General features: G+C 39.0%; 2 protein-coding genes across 3 annotated transcripts; one reads left to right on the top strand and one right to left on the bottom strand.

Moving 5' to 3' along the window:
* Positions 1-4,632: 4,632 nt before the first annotated feature.
* On the bottom strand, positions 4,633-14,565 carry HAUS2 (HAUS augmin like complex subunit 2). Its single transcript, XM_045822203.1, has 6 exons — positions 14,418-14,565; positions 10,958-11,050; positions 10,547-10,616; positions 9,329-9,461; positions 7,471-7,579; positions 4,633-5,844 (listed from the first exon to the last, which is right to left on the bottom strand). Exons 1-6 carry the CDS (start codon positions 14,508-14,510, stop codon positions 5,626-5,628), a joined length of 717 nt encoding a protein of 238 aa, XP_045678159.1. The 5' UTR covers positions 14,511-14,565; the 3' UTR covers positions 4,633-5,625.
* A 31-nt stretch (positions 14,566-14,596) lies between these two features.
* Positions 14,597-21,672, top strand: LRRC57 (leucine rich repeat containing 57). Of its 2 annotated transcripts, none has more exons than XM_045822201.1 (6): positions 14,597-14,681; positions 14,938-15,043; positions 15,150-15,288; positions 15,796-16,064; positions 18,211-18,396; positions 18,860-21,672. In XM_045822201.1, the coding sequence occupies exons 2-6, from the start codon at positions 14,960-14,962 to the stop codon at positions 18,899-18,901; spliced, it is 720 nt and encodes a 239-aa protein (XP_045678157.1). In that variant the 5' UTR covers positions 14,597-14,681; positions 14,938-14,959; the 3' UTR covers positions 18,902-21,672. The 2 variants fall into 2 exon arrangements, with proteins under 2 accessions (XP_045678157.1, XP_045678156.1); XM_045822200.1 differs by having other exon boundaries at positions 14,630-14,845.
* The last annotated feature ends 538 nt before the right edge of the window (positions 21,673-22,210 follow it).

Below are 22,210 nucleotides of genomic sequence, written 5' to 3'. Positions count from 1 at the left end.
CTTGACACCCCTGCCCTAATGGAAATCTTTTCCTACAAACATGAAAAGCCATTTCCAAAAGGGGAAAATATAATGTGGAAATTGGAAAAAAAGAAACAAAAGGCAAGATTCAAACCTCTAGAATGTAATCTGCTTACCTCTAATTATACTAATTTTAAGTAAACTCAATTACATAAGTGGATCCCCAAACTGTGGAATAAATTTTATTTAACTTCATTTGTTTTAGAGTGGGCTTCCGGTCAAGACAGTGGTGTAGGCAGATGTGGCTCACCTCTTTGCACAACCACATCAAAATTACAACTAATATATAGAACAACCATCACTCAGAAACGTCAGAAATCAAGTTGAGTGGAAGTCTGGCAACTATGGAATTAAAGAAACCATATCCATACAGACTGGTAGGAGAGGTGCAGATCTGGAATGGGCTGGTCTCTCACCCATGTGTGGTAGATAAAAATTGGGAGGGATCTCTCAGGAGTGAGGAGTCCTAGCTCTATACCAGGCCCCCCAGCCCAGAGTTCCAGTGCCAAAAAGGTAAGTCCCCATAACTTCTGGCTGCAAAAACCAGAGGGGATTGAGTCGGTAGAAGAAACTTCTTGAGTTTCAAGCAGTTCCTCTTTAAAAACCCACATGTGGACTCACCTACTCAGACTCACTCCCTCTGAGCTCCAGTGTTGGGATGGCAGCTTGAAGGCACCAGTGGCATACTGGGAGAGGTTAAAGTGTCTGGCATTGGGGTGAGCTGAGGCCATTGTCCCTTCTCTGAGTCCTCCTTCCAACAGAATCATGGAGCTGGCAGGCTGGTGCCATATCTGAGACTCCATCAACCTGGCCAACACTGTTTGCCCCACCCTGGAGATTACCAGAGACTCCACAGCACCCAATTTATGTGCCCACTCAAGCTGCTTTTCCTTATGAATAACTGGTCTTGGCTCATGTTTCACAGCTTTCTAAGTCCTGTCAAACAAGCAACAGCTGGCCTCAGTGAGCTCCAGGACAGGCACTAGCAGCAGCCACATTAGTTTCACAGCTTGGCTTCACCTGGGAATCTCCTAGCCCAGCAAAAGTAGCAGCCATCTCAGGTTGCCTGCCACTTGAGCAAAACACAGTGCGGGGTGGGGGGGCCTGATCTTGGCCTGCATTGCCCAGGAAACCCCAGGGACAGGGCACCCAGTGGACAGCTACAGACCACGTTGGAGCACTGCCACCTTGCCCTGGCATAGCTGATCCTCCGCAGAGAGTGGAGATTGATGGTCAGTGGTCACAGCCAATCATTCCAGCTGATTGGCCTGGGTAAATCCCTCCCAGTGACCTGCCAACAGCAATCAAGTCTGAACTACAAGAAGAGGGTGTATTCAACCCACACAAAGGGTGTACCTCAAATACCCAGTTTGGGTGATAGGGGAGGCTGTGCCCTGGACCTTACAGGACACCTACTACATTAGGACACATTACCAAGACATGGAGTCAAAGCAGCTCTACCTAATACATAGGAATAAACACAGGGAGGCTGTGTAAATGAGGGGACAAAGATACATGGCCGAAATGAAAGAAGAGATCAAAACTCCAGAAAAAGAGCTAAATGAAATGGAGATGAACAATCTATCAGATGCAGAGTTCAAAACACTGGTTATAAGGTTGCTCAAGGAACTTACTGAGGACCTCAGCAGCATAAACAAGATCTAGTCAGAAACATAGGATTCACTAATTGAAATAAAGAACAATTTACAGGGAAACAGTAGAGTGGATGAAGCTGAGAATCAAATCAATGATTTGGAACATAAGGAAGCAAAAATACAACCAATCAAAAAAAACAAGAAGAAAAAAGAATTCCCCCAAAATGAGTATAGTATATAAGCAGCCTCTGGGACAAACGTAAGAGGGTCCAACATTTGCCTCATAGGGGTGCCAGAAGAAGAGGAAGAGCAAGAAATTAGAAATCTATTTGAACAAATAATGAAAGGATACTTCCCTAATTTGGTGAAGGAAATACACATGCAAGTCCAGGAAGCACAGAGAATCTCAATCAGTTTGGACCTAAAGAGGACCACACCAAGACATATCATAATTAAAATGCCAAGGGTTAAAGATAGAATCTTACAAGCAGCAAGAGAAAAGCAGTTACAAAGGAGTTCCCATAAGACTGTCAGATGATTTCTCAAAAGAAGCCTTGCAGGCAAGAAGAGACTGGCATAAAGTATTTGAAGTCATGAAAAGTCAGGACCTACAACCAAGATTACTCTATCAAGCAAAGCTATCATTTACAATGGAAAAGCAGATAAAGTGCTTCCCAGACAAGGTAAAGCTAAAGGAATTCATCATCATCACCAAGCCAGTATTACATGACATGTTAAAGGGACTTATTTAGGAAAAACATAAAAACTATCAACATTAAAATGACAACAAACTCACAACTATCAACAACTGAATCTAAAAAATAAAAACAAACTAAGCAAACAACTAGAACAGGAACAGAATCATAGATACGGGGGTCATTTGGAAGGTTACTAACTGGGAAGGGAAAGGGGGAGAAGAGGGAAATGGTGCAGGGATCAAGAAGCATAAATGGTAAGTACAAAATAGATAGGGTGATGTTAAGAATAGTCTAGGAAGTGGAGAAGCCAAAGAACTTATACACACAACCCAGTGACATGAACTAAGGGGGTGGGGAGTGCTGGATGGAAGAGGGGTACTAGGCAGAGGTGGGCAGAGGAAAAAAATTGGGACAACTATAATAGCATAACAAATAAAATATATATTAAAAAAATACTTGACTGGTGTGGCTCAGTGGACTGAGTGCCAGCCTACGAACCAAAGGGTTGCTGGTTTGATTCTCAGTCAGGGCACATGCCTGGGTTGTGGGCCAGTTCCCCAGTTTGGGGCATGCAAGAGGCAACCAACTGATGTATTTCTCACGTCTATGTTTCTATCCACCTTTCTCCCTCTCTTCCCCTCTCTCTAGAAATAAATCTTTAAAAAAATAAATTCATTTGTTTTAAACATCTCAGGAAATTCTACAATACATTATTTAGTTTTATTACTATCTCGACACTGTCATATTTTGTATATCAAACATCCCTTTGGATTTTCCTAGTCCTTACACTATTTTCCTGACTCTATTAAAGATTTGAGAGGATAATGGGGTCTGTCTGGAAGTCATAGATGAGAAAAAGGAGTAAAATACAAAAAATGTTACAAAGACCAGGCAGCATCTCAACTCCTCCAGAATAGTCTTCACAATGTGACATCATTAGTATGTTGGAAAGGAATTCACAAACTTCACACACTGCCCATGTTAATTAGAAAGACATTCCAGAGCTACTTTTTTGTTTTTTAGTATCCACATGGCTAAAAGCTGAACTACAACTTAATCAGCACTTACGGACTCTAGCATAATACTAAATTAGCTTTTCTCTTTGAAGTAACCCTCAGGTGCAACTTACCTTAAGTTTTTTTTGAGTCTGATTGCCTGCATGCTTATACTTCAACTGTTAAGTTAAATAGAGAATCTATCACATAGAATTCAGACGCGGGCCATAACATTTTAGTTAGAAGTTAAGATTTCTTATTTTGAAAAAGACATTACATATATCACCCTTATTATATACTATGTATGTTTATACACAGTGTGGGGCAAAAGTAGGTTTACGATTGTACATGAAAGTTTATTTTGTCATATTATTTTTCCATCTGATCAACTGTAAATCTACTTTTGCCCCACCCAGTGTATAAACTATTATAGGAAATCACATGAAGAAACAGCATAGTAATATGTTTGAAACCAAGGCTAGACCTGAACAGATTTCTGATGAAATACAACTGAAAAGTTTGCCTAAGTGCTGGGCAATGTTTAACATGTATGACCACTGTTCTATAACTCATTTGCAAAAGTCAGCAAAACAGGCTTCAAAATATCCCCCACTGTTTTTGTAGGGTACTTTTTGGCAACGATCCTGTCTCCTTTATGAACAATTACTTTACTCATCCATTGTGCTGAGATTTTCCTGTGTTGAGTGTGATGAGTGCAAGGACCAGTGAACCCCAGTGATACAGACAATACAACAGTATAAAAATATGGATGTGCTCCGATCAGTGTGGCTCAGCTGGTTGGAGCATCAACCTGTAACCAAACGGTTGCAGGTTCAATTCCCAATCAAGGCACATACCTGAGTTTCAGGTTTGATCCTCAGTCTGGGTGCATACAGGAGGCAACCAACTGATGTTTATCTCTCTCCCCTTTCCTCTCTCTAAAAGCAATGAAAAAAAAAAATGTCCTTGGGTGAGGATAAAAAAAAAAAATACTGATGCACACATTTTAAAGCGAGAACCCCAAGTCTGAAAATAAGCCAGGAGTAATAATACTACTGATACAAATGAATACATTCTGAGGCTTAGTATTAGTAAGTTTTAGCATACCACTTCCTTTTATATGCACAATAATCTTAGATACGTAAAATATCTGAGCATTTTATAAGGTAAACCTCTAAAAGTTCTACCATAACGTGCCTTTTTCTTTGCCTATTTCTAAGGCTGCCAGTGACCACCCTCAGGAATTACTGTGTGTCAAAGTTGCCAAGATTCATCCCACTCAGGTTTGATGACATGCTTGGAGGAGTCACAGGACTCAGTGTGTGACTGTATTCATGGCTATGATTTATTACAGTAAAAACATAAACACATAGAGCACAGGGAAAAGGTGCATGGGACAAAGCCTGGGACAAACCAGGCACAGCTTCCAGAGTCCTCTGCCAGTGCAGTCACACAGGATGTGCTTAATTCCACCAGCACCTGAATTGTGACATGTGAAATGTCTACCATGAAAGGGATGCCATGTCCAGGGTTATTTCTGTATGCCAGTCACATAGGTACCTTCTACCTAGCATGCACGAAAATCTAGACTCCCAGACGAAAGGCAGGTATTCAGCAAAAACTGCAGTGTTCAAACAGCTTCATCACAGAGAACTCTTATTAGTGAGAGTGGAGGAAGCCTCTTGAAATGTAAGTTCCCAGACAGCAGCAAAGGACCCACCTTGCAAACAAACCCTTTAAAAGATAATGTTACTCTTTTTGCACAATTGGTGACAATCTCACAGGAATAATCAACATTCTTTCAGATTCAAGAAGACTCTTCTAATTCAGAAACAAGCATTAAAAAAAAGACACAGAGTCTGCTGCTTGAGATATGGAGACACTCGCGTTAATAAATTATAATAGTTATATTTGATCTTCCTAAGTGTCATTGAAAAGTGGAATAAAAATACATGAAAAACAAAGCAGCCTTAGCCCAGTGGCTCAGCTGGCTGGAGTGCCGTCCCACACACTAAAGGCTGTGGCCCAAGCCCCAGGTGGGTGCATACTGGAGGCACCAGGTTGATGTTTCTCTCTCACATGGTATTTCTCTCTCACTCTGAATAAACATATCCACAAGTGAGCATTTTAAAAAAGTAAATTTTGTTTGGTTTTAATGAACTTGGCATCTTAGTACTTCAATAGTGAGAGGGCTCTTTTAGTACTGCTAGCAGCAAAGCCTACAAATACCCACATTATTATTGACTAGAAATGGACTTAACAAGATTATATACAATTAAGCAAAAAAAAAAAAAGACTTATTTTTGCTTAATTGAATCAGTTGAATGATTTGGCATTAACATTCTGGACATGAACTTTAGAACTAAGAGGTAAAGGAGGCATTGTAACATCATGTTTGGGAGGAAAATTTTCTTCAGCTAATATTTTGGGGATACAAGAGGAAACTTCCTTTTGTTGTTCTCGCCACTTCAGTATATTCTCCGCCAGTTCTTCTGTCTTCGTCACCAAAATATCCATCTCAGCTAAAGCCTTGCTCTGTAACATTTGAAAGGGAAAATAGGAGAGAAATTATGCCTATCATCAACATACCATTATTATATCAGAAATGGTTACGATACCAAAAGTTAACACCTGATCTTTTCTAAACCCCTGAATACAAAAGTGCCTTGAAATTGTTCTCCCACTTTTTACAGACATGCTTTATCTTTGTGAGTTCACCTCTCCTTTGCCTTCAATTATCACCTCCATGCAGATGACCGTCAATCTACAATGTCAAACCTAATCTCCTTCCTAAAATTCAGTCCCACATTTCAGTCTATTGGAAATCTCCATCTGGATGTACATTCAGTATCTCAAACTCGATTTAACTGCAGTTCAACAAACAATAATTGAACATTTACTATCCGTGCAAGACACCAAAAAAATAAACTCATTTTCTTTAATCTTTTGCTCCTACTCACCCTCAGGTCAGCAAGGCTAGAAACTTCATTACTTTGGACATGTTCCTTGTCCAAATAGTAGCCCTATTCTAGAAATCTGACCTTCAAGATCTAAAAACCTACACACTCTTTTGTATTCCTATGCTTTAAATCTTTTATCTCAATAAATATATTTATTCTCCAAGTTTCTTTGCCTTTGGTTCCCCTGCTTAGTCCTCTAACACACAACTAGCTTATCGAACTTTACAGTGCATAGGAATCACCTGAGGAAGTTGTTAAAATGTAGATTCAGATTCTGAAGGTCTAAGGTGAATCAAATCTGCAATTCTGCATTTCTAACAAGCTTCCAGGTGATGCTTACATTGATTCTGCCCACACAGAAGTGGCAAGGCTCTGTCTACTCTACCCAATATTTTTTCCATGATTAAAGTACAGTTCTGACAAAGTCGTTCCTCTGTGCCTTTCTCTAAAAAACAACACAAAACAAAATTCAATGGTTCCCCAGTACTCAGACACCGAAGTCTCAACTTCTTAGTCTAGTTTTCAAGGCATTCCATAAAGTAACGCTGAGTTACTGGTAATCTCCCTCTCAACACCTTTAAGCATCACCTCAAGTGGAATACCACTCTTCCCCCAAAGTACTTGTGCTAACTTTCATATCTTTCCTCACACTGCTGCTCTTGGCTGAACTACTCTTTCTGAAGCATGTCCAAATCTCACTGATTCAAGATTTAGTTCACTGCTGTCTCCTATACAAAACTTTCTTGAAGGTTCCTACCCCCCATCCTATTCCCAATCTCCCTAAAGTGGAAGTAATTCCTCCCTTTTCTACATTTAATAGACAGCATCTTCTTTAAAATTCTCTGCTGCATTCACTGTACAAATATAAAATAAAGTAGAAAATATCTTATAGCTCTCACACCAAACTTTGGGAATCTGAGGGCAGGCATTAGTTACATCTGTTTATCTCTCATGATACCTTGCACAATGAAGGTAACATATTTATTAAATAGTGGAATAAAAGAATGTAAAATGACTTAAAGAAAAATAATATAAAAAAGAAACAGCATCTTGATTTAAAAAAATAATTCGCTCATATTAGCCATCAAAAAGTTAAATAGGCCACACATTTGAGATCCTAGTATAAAAGAACTAAAGACAACTAAAAGTAATGTGAAAGTAATGAGTTGATGAAGCACATAAAGCTATTGTTAACACTCACCATTTTTTTTTCACGTTCATCTAAGTGAGGAATATTTCTAATTGTTTCAAGATGGGTTTCTAATTTCTCAATGAAAGTCACTGCCAACTCCAGCAAATGTACCAAGTCACTGAAAGAGGAAGAAAAACAGCCAATCATTTTTTAAGTGTAGTTATTTCGTGTTCTCTTTTTCCCCTTTTATTTCAAAAAATTTTTTAGCTCTGGCTGGTGTGACTCAGCCTGCAAACCAAAGGGTTGCTGGTTCGATTCCCAGTCAGGGCACATGCCTGGGTTGCAGGCCAGGCCCCTGGTTGGGGGGCAGGCGAGAGGCAACCACACACTGATGTTTCTCTCCCTCTCTTTCTCCTTTCCTTCCCCTTTAAAAAACAAACAAACAAACAAAATCTTTAAAAAATTTTTTAAAAATTCTCACCCAAGGATATGTTTCATTGATTTTTAAGGAGAGGGATGGGTGCGGGTAAGAGAGACAGAGAGAAACATTGATCAGTTCCCTCCTGTATGTACCCTGACCAGGGACCAAAACTGCAACCTACGTATATGCCCTGACTGGGGATCAAACTTGCAATCTTTTAGTACATGGGACTAGGCTCCAACTACCTGAGCCACCTGGCCAGGGCTCCCTTTCCCTTTTTAATTATGACTTTCAACATGAGATAAGAGAATTACAATCAACCTAATAAGTCAATAATCTTTCTGCATTCATGGAAATGTCAGTGATAAAAAAAAGGTCCTTTTCTTTCAGTTAAAGCAGGAATTAACTTGTCAAACAGAAAAACTGAAAGGGACAACATTATTATATCTGGAATCCAACCTAATGTTAGACAATAATTTTCTCATATAAATAAAGGAACTCCCTTAGGTAAAACCTCATTCCATTTCAAACTAGTCATTCTTGGTGAAGAGTGAAGACAATAAGATAAGACTATAGATAAAACTACTTTGAATCTTTGTATTTACAAAATGCTTCAAAATCCTTACTTAGCTCTTCTGAGATATATATAAAATATACATTAATGGAATTTTACTGTACAGAATAGATACTGAATATATCTACAAGAATGAGACTTGTATATCTATTACATTACTAAGTGATAAAAAAATCTGACACTTAAGAGAAGATACTGATTTGCTCAGGGTCAGCTAGTGAGGCACTGGCAGAGAAGGTTAGCAATCAGATTCCCAGATGCTTGCTTCTTTATTTTATTATTAATAACTACTTATATCTTCAGTTTGGTACTTGGAATATTCCTCTGAGGACAAGAGCAATAAAAAGCATTTATGGATTGGGAAACTGAGGCAAGTTTAAACCATACGCCCAAGTCTTTGAGGCAGATAAACAACAGAGATGAGACCAGAACTCAGTTTTTTTCCTCCTCTAGTTGACATTGTTTTTGTCTGTCCCTGCTTAAATTCCCCCAACAGGATTTTCATATACAGTTGTTCATATGGAAAATAACACAATAATTAGTAACAATACAAGAATAAACTGTTTCACATACTCACAAGGTGATACCCCACCTTATATAGGCAACATGAATGCAACAATAGATTTACTTCATAGGAAACAGTCTATATTATACATAATAAATGTGATTTTTACCCAATTAACTCTGTTGTGGATCTAATTTCTTTCATTAAAATCATTATTTATAATTCCCAAAGCACTATGGACAAAAGAAACGCCTTTCTTTTCACCATAGCAAAGGATTTTCTTCTGGTTTAATGTATCAGTATTAATAATAATGTTAATAGAGACAATCACTAATATATTATGTAATGAACTATGCTATGAAATGATAACTAGTCTAAACTATCTTCAGAAAACATGTGTAACTATTAATGTCTGTTTTAGTCTAACCTGTGATAACCGGCTTCAATAGGCAGGTGTTCCTGGCACATGGGTTTCAACAGTCTTTGCCTGAGGGACCTCTTCTCTTTCAGCACTGCTTCCAAATGGTTATTCATGATTTGCAGAGTCTGACACTTCTGAGCTACACAAACCAGAAACAATAATTATAGTTAACAATAGGACAAATTTTGAAATCACTAGTAAGTTCTTCTTTGCTTTGGTTTGATACTACCAATGTCAAAAATTACCCCACCATTTTCCTCCTAAATATCTCCCCTTTGCTATTCCTAATACCCAACACCAATTTCGTTTTCTTTTACTTTTCCTACTGACAACCAAACACACTGCTAAATTCTTTGTTTTTCAACTCTACTCCTAGTTCAGTTTTTACAGCCAGATCTGTAAATAAAGTCCCTTTTCCCATCTCTCCCTCTAATGTTCTACATAAACATTAAAAAACAAACATTTGTCTTATAAGCTATTTCTGATTATTTCAATATTTTCCCCAGAATTCAGTTAATAGCTGACTCTTCCTTTAAATTTTTATGCTGAAAAATTTTCAAACTTACAGAAAAGTTTCAAGAGTAGTTTACTGAGCTCCCATATACATTTCACCTAAACTCACTATTAATACTTAGCTACATTTTCTCTTTTTTCCTCTTTCTCTCCGTACCCTTACATATATTTTTGCTGACCCACTTTGATTAAGTTGCAGGTATCATGACCTTTTACTCCTTAAATGCCAGCATGTGTTTCCCAAGAATAGGAACATTCTCTTATATAACTACAAGTATCAAATTCAGAAAATTTAACATTGGCACAATACTACCAATATTTAATATAGTCTATGTTCAAATATCACCAGGGATCGTAATAATATACTTTATAGCAAAAATTTTTTCTAATCAAGTATTCAATCTATGATCACACTGTGCTTTAGCTGTCATGTCCCTTCAATTGTCTTCAATCTGAAAAGTTGTTCAGCCTTTTATTTTATTTTTCTTCTTTTAAGCTCTCCTGATCTCGAGGAGCTCCTACCTTGGTCACCTTTTGCACTAATCACGCCAACAGGACTTTTGTTTGAACACACTGATAGAAAACTTTGTTAGCTTTGAGACAATACCTGGAAAAATAATGGTAAATTATAATGCCTGGTGTTTATTTAAGGTAGTTCAAGAAAAAGTTGAAATTCCAATGATTACCCACCCATTTAACCAAACCACTTACCCAAAAAGGAAGGATGAACAATATCTGCTGTATCTTTTTCTAGTTTTAGAAGTTCAATTTCTAGGTTTTTCTGCATTAGAAGCAAAAATAATATTTAGCTCACTCAGAAAGTAGCCTAATGTAAAGAACAGTCTCTGGTAAAAATGGATGGGCTTCAAACCAGGCATATTTAAGGGGGATGAGAGGATGTTTGTTGTGAGAGCCTACAGAATTTACTGAAGCTTTTTATGTTGCTGTTATGCTACTACTACCAACTACTATAATACTATTATTGTGCAACTACATTACTCCAAGTTAACACCTTCCCAACTATGTGCTAGACACTGTGCTAAGTGCAAGAGAATTGCTGTTGGAACCAATTAAGATTTTTCCTGTACTAGAAGTAGAAAGTACAAAATTCAACATAACCACCTGATTAATTTCAGCTTGCATATTTGTGATCTGCTGAAGCCTGGAGAAGTTCACAAAGCAAGGAGCTGATTTCTTAGATATATTTAACATCTCCTGTTGGAAAATAAACAGAGAAAGCAGCAGAATGTCACAAAAAGTTTCTATGTGCATTGCAAAATCATGCCCATGAGTCTAAAATATAAGGATATATTAAGTACATCCATCACTGCCCCTAAAAAATGAAATACAGAATACAACAGTAGCAATATATATTTCTTGTTTTTAGAACTTCCCCTATCATGAATCATTTGCCGAAATAGTTAAAAAATATGAAAAACAGCCCTAACCAGTGTGGCCCAGATGGTTGGGCAACATCCCCCACCAAAGCAAAAGGTTGCCAGTTCAATTCCCAGTTAGGGCACATGCCTAGGTTGCAGGTTTGGTCCGAGTCAGGGCATGTATGAGAGTCAACCAATCAATGTTTCTCACTCACATGGATGTTCCTCACCCTCTCTTTCTCCCTTCCTTCTCCTCTCTCTATAAATAATAAATAAAATCTTTTTAAAAATAAAAATAATTATTTTGTGACACATGCAAATTTTATGTATTACAAATTTTAAAGCCCCAAAATAAAGTTTTATTGGAACTCAACTTCTCTCATTTATTATCTCTGACTGCTTTCACATTACAACAGCCTGGTTGCAACTATATGGACCAAAAGCCTCAAACACTTACTCTCTGGCCCTTCATAGCAAAAGTCTGCTGACTAATAATAATCAATTTTATAGACATTTATTGACATTGAAAATGGATGAGTCAAGAATGAATAAATGAGCTCTCTGCCATTAACAAGCTCATAATGATGAAAAGGAAAAAGTACTCTAGTTAGGAAAAAACAACATTGTAAATGCTTGATAACTGTGTTAATACTAACATAGGTGAGAAGGGGTAGATTAATCTGGAAACATGGTTTCCTGCATAATAATGAAAGATCTTTGGTAATTATGACAAGCAATCATAGGCAGAAATGATAGAAATTAAAATTCTTCTGGTAAAGAAGTAGCATGATCATATATAATACATATTATAGAAATTTAAGTGGGGGTGGTGTGAAAAATAAAAGTAATGGGGCTGGGGGGAAGAAGGAATGGGGAGTGACTGCTTAATGAGTATGGGATTTCCACTGTGAATGGTAAAAAAGTTTTGAAAATAGTTTCACAGCATTGTGACTGTATTTCATGCGACCAAGTTGTGCACTTTAAGATGGGTAAATTGGTTTTAAGTTTTATGTTATGTGTATTTTACTACACTAAAAGTCTCTGGTAACTAGCCAACAATATAAAACAAAAACCAAACGAAAAAATGTAGTGGAGGGGTGGAGTGAAGGTTGGATATTTAGACAAGTGTCTGCTATAGTATTCCAGGTAAGAAGATGAGAATGTGGAATACGTTAGTAGAGTTAAAAAGAAAAGAAAGCAAAGAAATGAATCCCTGGGAAGATGGAATTGGTAGGTCCTAGTTGATACAGGTAGTGAGGGATAAAGTCAGGTTAATACGTACTGACTCCAAGGATCCTGCTTCAGGTGACTGAACAGATAGTTATGCCATTCACTGAGATAACACAAGCTATTTTACTGATGACAAAATTGAAAATTGGGAAGGTTAAATGTTAGTCTAACTTCACACTACCAATGTGTATCAGGGCTGAAATAAGAACACATCTAATCTACCACATTATCATCATAGCCTCTTTTACTTTTTCTGTTCTCTTTTGTAAAAGTGAAAGTAAAACATCTCCCAGTTCTCATTGTAACCTACTCACTCTCTGGTATCTTTCTGTCTCTTCAAATGTATACATTAATCTTAGTTACACATTGGCAAACTGGTAAACTATTGGATTCAACAACAGGGCACGGAGCTTAACCAACTACCTGTGATAGAAACCAGAGGGGAAATAAAAATGTTCAAGAGGGAGAGCCAAAAAGGAGAGGGGAATGAAAGAGCAGCCCAATTAGTCTGGTAAACAGAAATTCTACTATTTGAGGATTGTGACTTAGCCCCAATATATAGTAGATTCTGTGTGTTTTGTAGGTCCAGATCCTTATCTTCCACATCTCCAGTAGAAGGACCTTTGATCAAGTTGCTACAACTCACTCAATCTTGCCTAAAAATTATCTAGAATGTAAGGCCACTAAAGCATAAAAGAAAGCAAACACCCCATATTATCCTACAGCCAACCCTACCTTTCTTTCACTAAATCATTCTCCAATGACACAGAACAAAGCTCAAACAAGCTACATTTTCTACGAGAGCTGTATCACATCAGTTTTAAGCATCACTCTTCATTTTTAATGCACATGGGATGACGCGGTGCACTTAAGGAATGGCCTGTAGGTCAGGAAAGGGAGAGCTCTAGTCTCTAATCCTGTTTCACTAGTTAAGTGACCTTGGGCCAATTTCTTGGTCTCCTTAGGCCTTAGTTTCTTCTACTGTTAGGTAGGCAGAATTCTCTAATGACTCTTCTAAGTATAAAAAGTTGTATATTTTCCATAAGTCTCCCATCACATTTATACGGCTAGTCTCTGCAGATGATTTTACCTTTCTATTTTTCTCAGTTTCCTTTTTTTAGTGATATTCCTCAACGTTCTCATTATCTCAAAATGACTTATTTCCCTCAATTCCACTTTCCTGATTCCCTTGTCACTTTTGCCAGGTGTATTCCATTATTCCCTCACATCTTCAATTTCTCCCTCTATTACTGGCTTTTTCCCTTTGGTCCCTGAACATGCTCTTTTTGTCCAACCTAAAACTACCATCCCATAGGCTGATTCTCCTCAAAATTAATCCCTTCCTCCACTCATGTTACAAGGTCTTTCGGATCTTTTTCGCCAATACTTTCTTTGAGGGGGCTTTTAAGGACGCGCGCTTCCCCTAGCGCTCTCCGGTACCCAATGCCTCCCGCCCCCAAATACAGGTTTCGGCAAAAGTAGGTTTACAGTTGTTAGTATGGAAAATAATGTAACAACTAATAAGTGACAATACAAGAATAAACTGTGTTTCCCCTATTCACAACTATAAACTTACTTTGCCCCACCTTGTACGCTTCAATACCTCACACAAACGAGCGTTGTTTGAAAAGGTATGTTTTAATCACCTGGACGTTTTCCCAACGCATCACCCATTACACTCTAGAAACGGTATCTACCACTGAACTGGAAACAAAACAAAACAAAAACGGGGGGAAATACCGGTCTTTATTGTCTCCCACGAACTGAACTGGGATAACTCACCGCATACTGAAGTCACCATCTACTCAGAGCCCCGCTTTCGCAGAACCCACTGCGGAAAGGTATCTGCTGTTGCCCGGAAGGGGCTCCATCTGCTTCCACTCTAGTACAGACACCAGCCAGTACCACCACTTCACTGTCGCCCTGTCGCCACTGTAAGCACCCCCTTAATGACGCCATCGCCTTCCACGTACCTGAGTGACTAACCCCGAAACTACGAAATGGCCCAGCAGTAGCCCAGCAGCGTTTGGCGCGGGCGCCGGGTCCCAAAGGTTCGCCGCAGCCATGACTGAGACCCTCCTCCGGGGTGGCGTTGAGAACTAGTGGAACGTCCAGCAAACACGCCGCGCGGTCCGATGACGTCGCTGGGCGTGTCCTCTCAGGCGGAAGCCCGGGAAGCGCATCCCTGGAGAGCTAGTGTCCCCGATCTTCCTGTTCACAGCCGGTTGAGCTGAGGGGTAGGGGGCGAGTCAGGGGTCCCCTAATCCTGCATAGGCTCCTAGTGGCGTCTAGCTTCGGAACAGCAGCTAAACAGGCAGGGTCTGGTGCTCGGGTTGTCCGTTCTTCCCTGTCTTCCTCGCCACTCTTGAGCTGTCCTACAGGACCCAGGGATCTGCAGGAGGTGACGGTTGGAGCTGGATACCAAGCCGGGAGGCCCTCGGGGTGGCTGCGTGCCTGTTCCGAGCGGTGACAGCTGCATTTACTTTTCCGCAGGGACCTGAGCCGCGGCGCGAGGATGGGAAACAGCGCCCTCCGCGCTCATGTGGAAACCGCGCAAAAAACCGGTGTCTTTCAACTTAAGGACCGCGGGCTGACTGAGGTGAAATTGGGAGGGACCCGAGCAAGGAGTTTAATGGGAGAGGGGTGGCGAGGGCTGTGAAGTTAATCAGTGAGGGATTCTCTGCGCTGTGAACCCCTTTCTCCAGTTCCCTTCAGAGTTGCAGAAGCTGACGAGCAATCTCAGGACCATCGACTTATCCAACAACAAGATAGAGAGCCTACCGCCCATGATTATAGGGAAGTTCACTCTGCTGAAGAGCCTCTCCTTGAACAACAACAAACTGAGTATGGCATTTGCGTCTGGGAAGCTTTGCTACTGATGAGCTGTTAAGAAGGGTGGTGTTCTCTTACAAGCTGGTTTTTGTTGTTATGAAATTGTTCAGATTGCTCGAGACGCAGGAGAATACCAGAGTCCTTGAAATTTTCTCTTTTGTAATTACATCTACAAGCCTTCTCTGGTGGTATGATGACTGGTAATGGGATAATTTGAATGGCCGGAATGGAAGGGGAGGACTTTCCAAATCCTACAAAATTGCTGTCAGATTGTGCAGAGGTTCCTGTACACATAAATGCTTTCCTGCATTTTGATGGCCCTTTCACTTCTGAAAGCTGTTGGTAAAAATGCAATACGTAAAAAAATGGCACAACATGTGCCTGTGTATGTTAACAAGAGGCACAGTAGGTTGCCATATAGTTTGTATAAAGTTTTTACATAGTTTTATAAAGTTTTTCATCTAAGTTATTTTTCAGCTGTATCAGATTCAGGTTTCTGGGTTTTTTTCTCTTTGCCAGATATTCTCCCTGATGAGTTACACAATCTGAAAAAACTAGAGACACTAAGCTTAAACAACAATCACTTGAGAGAACTGCCCTCTACCTTTGGGCAACTGTCTGCCCTCAAGACCCTGAGCCTCTCTGGAAACCAGCTACGAGCACTACCACCCCAACTTTGTAGCCTGCGGCACCTGGATGTGGTGGATCTCTCCAAGAACCAGATTCGGAGCATACCTGACATGGTCGGGGAACTGCAGGTCATCGAACTTAACCTCAACCAGAATCAGGTGTGGAGCTTAAGGGTTTTTTTTTCTTCTTTATATATATTTACAGTCTCCTGAATAACTGGTTTTTCTCTAAACTGTAATCACAGAGCTGGGCATCAGAAGCTAGATGAGAGGTATATTCTATGGGTTGGACTATTTTCAAAACCCACAGTCCCATGGAAGTAGTTGAGACACTGGTTGTGTTTGTTGTGTAGGTGATTTGTGGAGCGTGGGATGGGTAACGGGTGATAGTTTCAAAAGTTACTCTCTCACGAATCTTCAGATGCTCTTCAAACATGCCTCTAGTCATCTAGCAAGGAGCTATGTCAGGAAGGTAGTGTGGAAAAGAGACTTACACTCATAGGTTCTCAGAACTGAACATTAGATATAATCAGTTGTCTTTTTTTTTTTTCTTTTGACACTTTGTCAAGTGTGTGTCCTGCTTTTGCTGAGAAACCATCAGTGATAGGCTTTCTGGAGATAGCTCCTTTCATTGTTGGACAGCTTCTATTGTAATATTTGAAATTTGTTTCCATTACTTAGGAAGCTCTTTGGTTATTATGTGTCTGACTGGAGAGACAATCTTTGATTTAAACATAAGACACAGAAGATGAAACATTAAACATACTGAGACTAGGTGGTCTTTAGTTTTTCTAGTGTCTATGTTTCTAAACCTATTGTCCAGTACAGTAGCCCCTAGCTACATGTGGCTGTTAAAATTCATTCAAATTAAAAATTCAGCCCTGGCTGGTGTGGGTTGAGTGCAGGCCTGTGAACCAAAAGGTCACTGGTTTGGTTTCCAACCCAAGGCACATGCCTGGGTTGTGGGGCAGGTTCCCAGTTGGGGGCATGTGAGATACAACCAATAGATGTTTCTCTCACACATCGGTATTCTTCTCCCTTTCTCCCTCTCTTCCCCCGCCCCTCTAAAAAAGAAAATCTTAAAAAAAAAAAATATGTAGTTCCCCAGTTGCCACAAGTAAACAAATGTAACAAATGACTTCCATATTGGACAGCACAGATAAACATTCCAATTATATAAAAAGTTTCATTGGGACAGATTATAGTCTCCTTAAAATTATGAAATTCAGTCTGTTTTTGAAGGTAGGTATTAGGCTCATCTTTTCCTTAAATGAATATTCTTTTGAGCTTTTTGGAAAAAATTGTAAATATTTGGGGGGGTACTTGAAAAAAATTAAGCAACTAGCATTGGTTGAGAACTCACTCCACATTCACTCGTGCCAATGCCTTTATTAATGATGCTCAGATTTTAGTGTGCGTCGGAATGACTAGGAGAACTTGCCAAGAGAGATCACAGCACCCACTCTGTGTTTGATTCAGTAGGTGTGAGGTGGGAGTTGAGAGTTTGCATTTCTAAAAAGTTCCCAGTTGATAGTCTGAGATGATACCAAGCAGAGTAAATATAATTTGGTAGCTTGCAGCATTTAATGGACAAAAGAGGTGAATGAGTTGGATATTGCTTGGTATTGAGCTTGAGGGCCTAACAAAGGAGTAGTGCTGACTTGATTATGGTGGTACAAATGGAAATGTACTACAAATTAGAGACGTAAGAGTGGAATAGAGGTGAGAAGTTTGTATGTAGATACAGATTTCAAGGTCTTAACAGAAATGATGGCTTTAAGAATGGATGAGCTTTCTAGGGAAAAGTTTAGAAAGATGACCATAGGAACAAGAAGGGAAGCCAAAAATCAGGAATAATTCAAAAGTTAGGAAGAAAAACCCAGTACTTAAGATACAATAGGGAGTTTCAATGAAGGGATGGATAGTAAACTAACATACACACATAAAAGATTGGCAGTGAATGTGCCAAAATGTTTATGGTGGTGGATTGAAGGTAGCTTTTCTAAACTTTAAAATGTGATTCTCAAATTTTCTTTAACAAATAGTGCTTTTATAGTCAGAAAATGTTTACCAAAAAGCCACTGGGAACCTTCAAAACATTCCCCCCCCACCCCTGAAAAAGTGGAGGAGTAGGAACAGAAGCTGGATGACAGAGGCTTCTGGAATGAGTAGGTAGTGAGAAAATGGAGGCGGTAAAAGGAGAACTAGGACAAATAGTCAAGTAAAGGATTTTTGTTTGTTTTAATTTATTAATAAATAACCATTATGGTGCTTATGCATTTTCCTGTTATTTTTTGTTCACTAGATATCTCAGATTTCAGTAAAGATATCTTGCTGTCCTCGTCTTAAAGTTCTTCGCCTGGAAGAGAACTGCCTTGAGCTCAGCATGCTTCCACAGAGCATCCTCAGCGATTCCCAGATCTGCCTGCTTGCTGTGGAAGGCAACCTTTTTGAAATAAAGAAGCTTCGAGAACTAGAAGGCTATGATAAGGTATGTATTTGTGCACTTCTGCACTTCTCGTCACTGCTCTAGAGAAGAGAAGGGTGAAGTAACCCACGTGAATGTCTGCAGCCACAGGCTGCACAGGTAATCCTGTTTGTCAGCAGGATTTGTTCCCCATTTCAGAGGTGGGTTCTAAGAATCAGCCAAATTCTCATACCAAGATGTACTGATACATATACTCTTGTAACCAAGATGACTTTTTCTCTAGATGGTGTAAAGCATCTTTGTCTTTTGATAGGTTTCCTATTAAAATACCAAAGAAAAATTTAAAGGATGCCCAAACCATGCACTTTAGATTTGCATTAAGAATAGGTAGGTTTTGTAGGAAATGAGGAACCATGTGTAATAAAAAACTAAATGAAAAAAAAAATCACATGAAAACCTAAGTAACAAAAGGTTAGTATTTGCACATGCCAAAGTACCACATATATTCTTCTTTCATGATTTTTAGTATATGGAGAGGTTCACGGCCACCAAGAAGAAGTTTGCATGACGTTCTCCATAAGCATGGGAATCCTCGTAGAACATTTGGAACCTGTTGCAACTGGCTCAATCAAAGGCTCTTATTGTTGTCAAGGATATCTGCAGTAAGGAGCTGATACTTCAGGAGATTATGTTTTATTTGATCTTTTTTCCTTTCCAGGACTTATCTGAAATAAGCTAAAAGGAATCAATAAACAAGAAATTTACCCTTTTGAGGCATGGATAGGGCAGTGGACAATGTTGATCTTCAAAAGCATCATTAGTTTGGCTTTAAGAAGTCAATAGCTAGTTGCTATTTATACAGTGAGGAGGGGATGCTGCCTGCTAATAGCTCCAATACCACAGCTTGAAATTTCATGTTTAGTTTTAACGTGTGAGCTCTCACAAAATTAGCTGCCATCCCACTTCTGTTGACATTTCACATTTTTATGAAATTCAAGTAACTTGTCAGAGGCTGCTATGGTAATCTAAGGATTTGTGTTTTATGCCAGTCCATCCGTTCAACTATAGTATTTATACTTTGACTTTAGGGTCTATATAAATATGTGACTGTCTTGAGTAAAAGTGTACTTTGTCGGAGAAGCACCAATACAACACTAAGAGATGGATCCCAAGGCTGCAGTAGCAAATTCTTTACTATTGCAGGTGCCTTATTGGTAGAGGGCTTGGAGAGCTAAAACCATATATGCAAAATTTGTAAGATAAAAAAGAATTTAATAATCAAGATTTTCCTGAAGCTTTGTTAGAAATAATGTCTTATTTCTGGTAATCCTTTTCCTCTTTTTGTATTTATAAGTCTACTAATCAAATTATTATCAAAAAACTACTGCAATTATTTTAAAACAACCTATGTTTATCAAGTTTATTCTCTGAATGAGAAAATATACCAAATAAAGAATTTTTAATGAACTTTATGGCTGGAAGAAATGCTTATCCTTTAAAAGAAGACAGGAGAACTTGAACCGGTAAAGACCTGTTCCCTAAAGTAAGCTGACCGGGAAGAAGTGGTTCATGTTCAGGCTGCGTGAGTACTGCAGTGCCTTCACGCGACCGACAGACATTTTGTGGCAGTGGAGCCGTGCTTATTAAGAGGAACTTAATAGAGGTACAAAGGTAGACGGTTTCAGATTGTTACTGACACGGACATTTAGAAGCTCCCACTCTGTCATTTTCTGAAGTTTTGTCTTAGTCAAGCAGCTATTATTTACCATGCATTGAGTTCTTGTTTTACAAACCTACTTTGACCTTTAAGTCAAGAGATCATAAGAGCCTAGTATTTAATCTATTAGGGGAAGTCTCTCTGACTTTAATTCTGGTCTAGGGATTCTGTTTTCCCATGTTATTTTCTGTTTCTCAATTTGGGGAGGAATAGGAGTACCAGTTTATCATTACTGATTTTTTTTCTAAATCAACTTTTATGCTTAACCTTATTGAATACTGACTGAACATTTTCTCTAAATATTTTGTAAGTACTTATCTAATAAATCAGAACTTACAAATTAAACTTAAATGTCCCCAGCCACTTAATTGCTAATTGGAATTTTTAAAATCCCCACCCCTATGACAGTCGATGACTACTACCTTTCAAGACCTAGACCCAGCCTTATTTCCAGATACCCTTTCTTCATTCTCATTTGCCTGCCTAGTTATACCATATTATTCTGCTCCTTAAACCCACAGTGAAATGTCTCTCTTTTAACTGCCTTTACATTGTTTGCTCAGTTAAAACAATTACTAATGTCCCCCTTACTAGCATGCTCCTTCCCTCTGTCTAAGCAAATTCACTGCTCCTCCATCTGTTACGATAGCACTTCGCACATTCTGTAGCCATCTGTCTCTTGTTAAACTGAATGACTTGAGGGCAGGAACTATCTAAAGTAATATGCCCAGAGTTATAGTACATAAGTATTTAGACAAATATGAGCTCACAAAGTACGTTGACTTGTGGTCTGGAAACCCACATTCTGGTGGCCACCAGCCCTAAGTCACTTACATTCTTTCAGAACCTGGTTGGAAGTCATTGTAGAATACTGAGTAAGATCATAGCCCTTGGAGTCAGAAAGATCCTAGTTTGAATTCAAAGTCTATCATTTACTAGCTTATGAATTAAAGCAATTTATTCTCATCTGTGATATGGGCAATACCTCCTACCTCTCACATATGTTAGGAGGATTGGTGAAAAGATACATAAAAAGGCATTTAGCACAGTGCCCACGACAGAGTAAGCACTCAATAAATGGTGCCATTTATTTCATCTGTAAGGTATTAAAATAGAATTTAGCAAGCTTGGAGGGGTGTCCAGCCCACAGCTCACGGGCCACATGCAGCTCAGGATGGCTATGAATGCGGCCCACACAAAATTGTAAATTTACTTAAAACATTGTGAGATTTTTTTTGTGATTACTTGTCGCAACATATTTAATGTGTGACCCAAGATAACTCTTCTTCTTCCAGTGTGGCCCAGATACACCAAAAGGATGGACACCCCTGCTGCAGAAATGGAAGGCTTTGATCAGACACCAAGTTAAAAAGGATAAGAACCAAATGGCTAGAGAATAAGGAACTTGGATATCAAGCTGAGAAATATAACTCTGACTACGAATGTAGTTGGGATAACTTAGAATTTTAGCAAGAGAGTGACCTAAAGAAACAAATTCTAAGTACAATTGGGTATAGGATATCCGGGAAGTAGAAATTTAAGTTAAAAGGATATTCACAACTCACACATGACATGAACATATCTAGAGTTGAAGTAGTAATAAAAGATAAATTAAAACTGAAGAAAAAGGCTGTGGCTGGTGTGGCTCAGGGGATTTAGCACCAGCCTGTGAACCAAAGGGTCACTGGTTCAGTTCCCAGTCAGATCACATGCATGTGTTGCAGGCCGGGTCTTCAGTGGGGGGCATGCAAGAGGAAACTACACATTGATGTTTCTCTCCCTCTCTTTCTCCTTCCCTTCCCCTCTCTAAAAATAAAGAAAATCTTTTTAAAAAATAAAAAGCCATAACTAAAGGAGATAAAGATCATTTTCCATTATAAGATGAAGCTTGAAGAGGGAGGTTACTGTTAAGTTCAGTAGGCAATACTCTTAACTCCTGATAGCACACTGGTATCCTCAGAACCATTTCTCTTAGCCATAACAGTGTTAAAGAATTTTCTTCTAAATGCTTTTAGAAAGAGCATTTAGGTACAGCATAATTCCTGGTGTTTTACACCTTTACTTTACACATGTACCATCACCTGCCAAGCTACTCTCTTTGGCATAGAGCATTTCTATTACAGAAGGCCTAAGTGAGTCTCACTTTAAATATTCTCTTCA

This window comes from Phyllostomus hastatus, unplaced genomic scaffold (assembly GCF_019186645.2).
Source record: "Phyllostomus hastatus isolate PE091 unplaced genomic scaffold, TTU_PhHast_1.1 phas_scaffold_501, whole genome shotgun sequence".
Classification (NCBI taxonomy): Eukaryota; Metazoa; Chordata; class Mammalia; order Chiroptera; family Phyllostomidae; genus Phyllostomus; species Phyllostomus hastatus.
The sequence above is the reverse complement of the archived record's forward strand: the minus strand, read 5'-3'. Positions and strand labels throughout refer to the sequence as shown.

Bases quoted from the DNA above. Each gene is read 5' to 3' on its own strand.
- HAUS2 (XM_045822203.1), bottom strand. From the start codon at position 14,510: ATGGCTGCGGCGAACCTTTGGGACCCGGCGCCCGCGCCAAACGCTGCT. The intron at 7,580-9,328 runs GTTAGACTAAAA...TTCCTCTTTCAG, and splicing joins ATTGAAGCCGGTTATCACAG to TGACTTGGTACATTTGCTGG. The intron at 5,845-7,470 runs GTGAGTGTTAAC...CAAATGTTACAG, and splicing joins ATGAACGTGAAAAAAAAATG to AGCAAGGCTTTAGCTGAGAT.
- LRRC57 (XM_045822201.1), top strand. From the start codon at position 14,960: ATGGGAAACAGCGCCCTCCGCGCTCATGTGGAAACCGCGCAAAAAACC. The intron at 15,289-15,795 runs GTATGGCATTTG...TCTCTTTGCCAG, and splicing joins CTTGAACAACAACAAACTGA to ATATTCTCCCTGATGAGTTA. The intron at 16,065-18,210 runs GTGTGGAGCTTA...TTTGTTCACTAG, and splicing joins TTAACCTCAACCAGAATCAG to ATATCTCAGATTTCAGTAAA.